This window comes from Etheostoma cragini, chromosome 11 (assembly GCF_013103735.1).
Source record: "Etheostoma cragini isolate CJK2018 chromosome 11, CSU_Ecrag_1.0, whole genome shotgun sequence".
Lineage (NCBI taxonomy): Eukaryota > Metazoa > Chordata > Actinopteri > Perciformes > Percidae > Etheostoma > Etheostoma cragini.
In genome coordinates, this window is record NC_048417.1 from 25,098,318 (window position 1) to 25,105,752 (window position 7,435).

Here is a 7,435-nt window from a genome sequence, read left to right on the forward strand (position 1 = left end):
GGTGTTGAATGCACTGGAGAAATCAAAAAATGTGATTCTCACAGTGCCGCCACCACCATCCAGGTGCAAATGAGCTCGCTGCAGAAGATAGATGACAGCGTCGTCCACTCCCAGACAAGTCTGGTAGGCAAACTGTAGAGGGTCCAGAGAAGAACTCACCTGCGGCCTCAGGTAGGCCAAGACCAGCCTCTCCAGCACCTTCATCACATGGGATGTGAGAGCCACTGGGCGGTAGTCCTTAAGGTCAGATGGAGTCGACTTTTTGGGGACCGGGACAAGGCAGGACGTCTTCCACAACAGCGGCACCCCCAGCAGGCTCAGGCACAGAAATGGGATGGTTGAGAGACAGCGAAGAGTCGGAGTCTGCCTTCTGATCAGAGACGAGTGGTGTGGGGCAGTGACGGTGAGGAAGCAGCTCTGCATCCCTGACATAGAGATGTTGTTTCTTTCTCTCTGACCCTACCATCTCCCGAGGGAGTTTCCTCAAGTCTTTTTCACCGTGGTCTATATACACCCTAAAGCTGATTTTAAAAAAGCCACTGAAATTATATGTAATACATCACAGAAACTTGAGTTTCTATCTCCAGATGCTCCAAAATGTATTGTTGGAGATTTTAACAGGTGCTCTATAAAAAAGTCCCTACGCACCTTTTACCAGTATGTTGACTGTCCCACAAGGAAGAATCAGACTCTAGATATGTGCTATGGAACTGTTAAGGATGCATATACTGCCTCCCTGCTTCCTCCACTGGGAGGATCTGACCACAATGTGTGTCTATCTCTGTCCTGTCTATAAGAGACTATATGAGAGGGAAAAACCTCAAGTAAGTTAAGTTGTGGAGTAATGATAGCATTTTGGCCTTGCAAGGCTGTTTTGAGTGCACACTACGGGAAATATTTGATGCTCGGGACATTAATGAACAGGTTTTTGCTGTGTCTGATTATATCTGCTTTTGCGTAGACTCTGTAATACCCACAAAGACATACAAAGTATATTCCAATGATATGCCCTGGGTATCTGGCAACTTAAAAAAAACAAATTAAAAAGAAAAAAAAAGCCTATCAAAATCAGGATGAGTCTGCAAGGAGGGACATACAGAGAGACATAAAAAGGCAAATAAGTTCAGCTATAAACAGAAGTTAGAAGCCTCTCTGGCCTCTGGCAATTCCAGAGAGGCTTGGAAAGGAATTAAAAACATGACATCCATCCCACACAAGGGCAGGGGTAAGCCCTCCTGTACCCTGATTGGTGGTTATGATGAAAGGAAATGGCAAACCAATTGAATTCATTCTTCTGCCGTTTTGAGAGCAACATGAGTGCTGAGGCTTTTACCAGGACTGCACTTCCCTCCAGCATAAGCATAAAAGGGACAGAAGTACTCCAACTATTTAAAGGCTGTAATATTAGGAAAAGCCCTGGCCCTGACCATATTGGAGGAGATGTTCTTAAGTGTTGTGCGGAGCAGGTCACACCTGTATTTACAGGAATTTTTAAGTCCTCTCTCAACTTGAAAAAATTCCCCACTCTCTGGAAAACTTCCGCAATTGTACCAGTGCCAAAAATCCCCAGGCCTAAAGAGCCAAGCAATAAATATGCAATTTCCGTATCAAGCATCCAGAGAAGTTGAAGATGCTGTTGCAACTCTTTTGCATTTAGAGAAGCCAAAGGCCCATGCCAAAATAATTTTTGCAAGTATTTAAGCAAATATTTTAACAGAGGAATTTTTACTTGAAGATGATGTGGTCTCATGGATTGTTGATTTTCTTAGCTGTAGAGTACAGCGAGTCAGAGTTGGTACGTCACTCTCTGACAATATGACCACCTGCACAGGATCTCCCCAGAGATGTGTTTTATCTTCCCTGTTGTTCATCCTGTACACAAACTCCTGCACCAGCACTTTCCCTAACAGGCATTTTATCAAGTATGCAGATGATACCGCCCTGGTTAGTCTCCTTTACGACCAGGAAGAGGAGCATGGTCCAGTTATTGACTTTTTTACTGATTGGTGTGAGAAGTCAAACCTTATCTTAAATACCTCTGAAACAAAAGAGATGTTAATTAATTTTAGGAAAGCACAGTCCCTTAAACCCACTTTTATACATGGGATTCCCTTAGATACTGTCACAGAGTAAAAATACCTCGGCATGGTGCTCGACCACAAACTTAAATGGGACAGTTGGTCTGACAGATTAAAAACTAAGTCCCAACAAAGAATGTTCTTCTTAAGGAAACTGTTGTCTTTTAATGTCTGCAGCAACATACTTCAGATGTTCTAATGTGCTTTCATTGAAAGTGTTCTTTCCTGTGGTATCATCTGTTGGTTTGGCAATGCCACTGAAGCACAAAAAAAGTACATTAGAAAAACAATAATAACTTCTGGCAAACAATCAGGTTTTCCATTCCCAGGTATGGAAAGTTTATACAAAAACAGAATACCGAGAAAAGCAAATAGTATTTTGGGCAATCAGAAGCACCTTTCCTCTTCCTTTGAACTGCTACCCTCAGGATGACGATACTGTGCTCTTTTGTTTAAAAAAAAACAGATCCAAGCTCTCCTTTGTAACACAGGGCATTAAACTCCTTAATAAGGAAGGTCCCGTTCGATGATAGATATATTTTGTGTATTTATTGTAATTTCTCTTTCTCCCAGCTGGTCTGGAACTCTACCCTTCCCCCACTTCATAGTACTTTGGTCTATGGTATGAGTGGTAATGCACATATGTTGTGTTTTTCTTCCCGCTTGCCTTATCTGTCCTAATGTTTTAATACCATATGATATGATTTTTTTACTGCAACATAATTTCCCCATGGGGACAATAAACATGAACTGAACTGAACTGAACAAGGTACCCAAGAACAAATTACTGGTGCATCCGGATTCCTCTAAACAATTTATTGTTGAGGTCATTGCTTCGGATAGCGGGATTGGGGCCGTGTTAGCCCAGTGCTCGGGTGCTGACCTTCTTTTCTCACCGGCTTACCCCCACTGAGAGGAATTACTGTTGTGTGTCTAGTGTTTTCTGTCTTGTTTTTTCCCTGTTTGTCTGTCTTTGTTTCGTCGACCGACAGAGGGCGCTCTTTCAAGTTGGATCCAGTTAGAGGCGTGGCCATTCATCCCCCCTGTCTTGCTACACAGCTGATCACCATCATCATTGTCACCTCATCCATATATAAACCTGGGCCGACAACCTATTCGGCGCCAGTTCGTTACCAACATTCCCGTCTTAACTGGTCCTGTACTAAGCTTCTTGTTTTCCTATACCTTGCCTTGTACTTACCTTGTGTTTCTGCCACAGCGTTCATGTCCCGTCCCGTCTTCTGTGTTGCTCCACCCGATGCTCTGTTTTGGATTTCCTTCACCTCCCACATCACCTCTCGTGTCTGGATTGTTTGTTTGTTTGCTTTTGTGTTTGGTTATTGTGTTGCCTCAGAATTAAACCCCGTTACTTTGTACATCACTCCCTCTTGTGGTCATTCTGTGTCCGGGTCCAACACTAACACTTAACAATTACGATGTGGGTAACCGGAAACTCCTGGCTGTTAAGCTGGCCTTAGAAGAGTGACGGCATTTGCTGGAAGGCACTGAGCAACCGTTTATTGTTTGGACTGACCATAAGAATCTCGTCTATATTCAGACCACCAAGAAGCTGAACTTGCGCAAGGCACGATGGGCTCTATTCATCAATCGTTTTAACTTTTCCTTGGCTATGGGGTTGTCACCTTTTGACTTTTTTCCTCAACACTTTGACTTCCTCAACACTTTGTCTCACCCTGTTATATCAATAAATCCTGCCTGATCTCTTTGCTCTTGTGTTCGCTCCTGAATCCTTCCTGTGTATCAATTTTCAATTACAAAATTGCTGGAAAAAATCAACAACGATTAAAAAATCTCAGAAAAAAACTACAATTACATCAAGAAAAGTGTAGAAAAACAACAACACATGTGGAAAAAAAGGTTTAATTTAAGATTTTGACCGGGAAAAAACTAAAAGTTGTGTGGTTGACGGGAAGACGGTATAACACAAGGTCAACACCCCGTCCCAACCCTGCGCCGCAGGGTCACCTTAACTTGCAGCCAGCGTGCATTGCCATATAAAGACAAAAATGCCTCATTCCTCTTTCTGAAAGCTTTGCGTGTCACTTCCTTCCTCATAGATTTGAATACATGCTTTGTTGCCCTGCTTTTGGAGGCGACCCAGTGCCTGTCGAGCCGCGAGCAGCCAGACAGACGGACCAGCTGAGGACAAGAAAGAGAAAAATAATCCTCCACACACAGAGATCCATCCTTGCCTACCTCACCTCTCAGGTAACCAAGCAACAGATGTTTCCTGAAGGCAACGCTGGGTTTTTATTGCTGTGTGTGTTTTTGTGATAGAATGGAAGACAGAGTTGTAATTGCACGCTGTGTTGCATACATCTACTTTTTATAATCAGGTTACAGTACAGGATTTTCCTCTCAAATGGTCCCACTTCATTACAGAACACAAAGCAATAACTTCAAACCTGCATCGCTCCCGTTTTAGAGCTCTGTACACAATTGATTAAACAAATTAATTTCACACTTACAAGTAAGAGGTGAGAGCTGCATTGTGATTTTAGTTTTTTTTATTGCTGTTTGTGTGAAAGAGGGATGCAGAAACAGAAGACAAGTAAAAACAGAAACAGTATAAATAAAAAGTATGTGCAATATAAATTTGAAAATTATTAATTGACCCTTATTGTTCAGGTTTGTTTTTACAAATGTTCCTGGGTTATTAGATTAGATTAGATTCATCTTTATTGTCATTGCAGAGTAAAAAAACAGTGTGCGTCCAACCAGAAGTGCAAAAAAAGCATGTATTGCTATATATATATATATATATGTGTGTGTGTGTATGTGTGTGTGTGTGTGTATATATATATACATGTATGTATATACATATACATATGTATATACGTGTGTGTGTTTGTGTGTGTGTGTGTGTGTGTGTGTGTGTGTGTGTGTGTGTGTATTTAAATTGCAATATGTTTGTATTCAGAAATGCAACACAAAACCTAAAACTGTGCATCACTGACGTTTTTAAAACGTGCACATGTGAGAAGAAAAGGATTTTGTACGAGCAAGATGGCCGTTTGAGGCCGTTTGAGGCCTGCAGCGGAGAGGAAGAAGGAAGTTAAACCACTGCAGCGAGCTGAAAAGGAAGTTTGTGGTTAGCTTCACTTCAACTGCAAAAAAAGCTCCTGAAACTCTGACATCATGTCAGGACTGTAAGACACATACATTATACTTCATAAAGTATAATGTGAGCATCACAACTGACTAAGGAAGTAAAGTTTTGTATTTATTTTTTTACCTTTATTTAACCAGTGTAAGCCCCTATTAACAAAAAAAGAGACAAAAACTTCAAAAAAGCAATAAAAACTTTTAGAAAAAAACAATAGAAAGAAGGAAAGCAACACTTGGGCAAAAAAAGTGACAACATTTAAAAAAAAAAGTTGAAGTCTTTGAAAAAATGGCAATGAAAAAAGCAGTAAAACTTGAAAAAAAGACCAAAATTTAGAAGAAAAAAAGACAATACAAAAGAGAAATGAAGAAAGGCAAGAATAAGTCAAAACAAATGACAAAACCTTCAAGAAAAGGTGACAAGCTTTGAAAAACAGCAACAACTTTGAAAAATAAAGACAACAGTAGAAGTTACTGGGCCTACAATAATGTGTAGGGCTTCCTAAAGCCTTTATATGTTCCTTTTCAGTGCATAGAATACTAAGCTATTAATAAATGAATTGTTGGCATGATTTTATGAATAACAACATCATATTATATATATAATAAATCATACATGTGGCCCAGTGAGTCCTTAGTATTAACTGGATCTGTGGATCTTAGTGACCTATGTAAGTAAGTCCATCATCAGTGGAAATTGTGAAGCTGATTAATATTTGCTAATAATGTTGCAAATAATATGTTACATTGAATACGTTGGTGAAGATTAAAAAACATTTTTTAAACTCAAACGCAACATCTTTCTGCATTCTGGTGAATTTTTTTTTTTAGTGTGACATTTGCAACTTGTTGCCATTATGGTGCAAATGACTTTATTTATGCAAAGCCTAGCGCTTTTTTTAATTTACAATACATTTTTCATTCATAAAGAAAATCAGTGTCCTTAAAGGTAGGAATTTCCAATTTTTTTGAATTAAGGCAATACGTTGAATTTTCAAAAGATGTTTTTCATTCCTCTTTTAATCCACTTTAGCCTGGGTGTGTAAACTTATTCTAGCCACTGTACATCCAAATATGAACTGAAACGTCAGAAACAACATGACACAAGCTAGTTGTCATGGACAAATAAGGGAAGGTAGATGAAGCACCTTTTTAAATGTCACACTGACTCATTTAACTACAACCAGCTCAAACAAAGACAACCAAAAACATGTCCGTTTTAAGCTGCTGAGTTTCAGTTCTGCTTCCGCAGAACGGCGCTGCTGTTTCACTTCAGCCACCTTTTAGGGGACAACTCTCCTGTGTACTCTACTGTGCTCACTGGGCATTTTATTTTTTATTTATTTTTTATTGGTTTTCTTTTAGTAACTAAACATATGTGCCATCTGCGCACGGAACATACAACATAACATGACAGGGGGAGGGGAAGGATTAGTGCATTAAGTTGCACAGCAGTTACCATAAATGAATCATGCAAAAAAAATACAAAGACGTTGTATGAAGATAAGGAAAAAAACTGTTCTTGAGTAAAGGATTTAACATGACAAAAGGAGGATTTGAGCATTAAGTAAAACAGCAGTTAAACATAAGCACATCATGAACAAAATTATAAAGATACTGTTTCTCATTAAAAGAATTAAACCTTATTTTTGCGTTTATATGAAATCAGGTCTTACAGATGACACATAGCTTAACCATTTTGACCAGTTCTCCATAACATATATATTATTTTTTAATTAATTAATTAATGATTAATGTTAATAAAACCTCAAAAAGGGCCGTGCAATCTTTAAGTTGAGTGAACGTTACTTGGAGGAGGAAGTGGAAGATTATGAAACCGATACAATAGTTTGGGCAGTATATTCATCTTGACACACACACACACACGTATTGAGTTGACACACGCACACACACACAACCACACACATATACACACACACAAACACACACACACACACACACACACACACACACAACGACATACACACACACAACCACACATACAATAGTGACACACACACACACGCACACACACACGTACTAGTTGACACACACACACGTACTGAGTAGACACACACACACACGTTATAACACACACACATACAAACACACACATGTAATGACACACACACACACATACAATATTGACACAAACACACACACACATATACAGTGGGTACGGAAAGTATTCAGACCCCTTTAAATTTTTCACTCTTTGTTTCATTGCAGCC

At 39.5% G+C, this 7,435-nt stretch overlaps 1 protein-coding gene across 1 annotated transcript in view; it reads left to right on the top strand.

The window, feature by feature from the left end:
• Positions 1-4,151: 4,151 nt before the first annotated feature.
• Positions 4,152-7,435, top strand: part of lcp1 (lymphocyte cytosolic protein 1 (L-plastin)) — a 24,278-nt gene continuing 20,994 nt past the window's right edge. Inside the window, exon 1 of the mRNA XM_034885225.1 lies at positions 4,152-4,307. Coding sequence (XP_034741116.1) covers positions 4,167-4,307 — 141 coding nt within the window. The 5' untranslated portion in view covers positions 4,152-4,166. The remainder of the gene's footprint in view (positions 4,308-7,435) is intronic.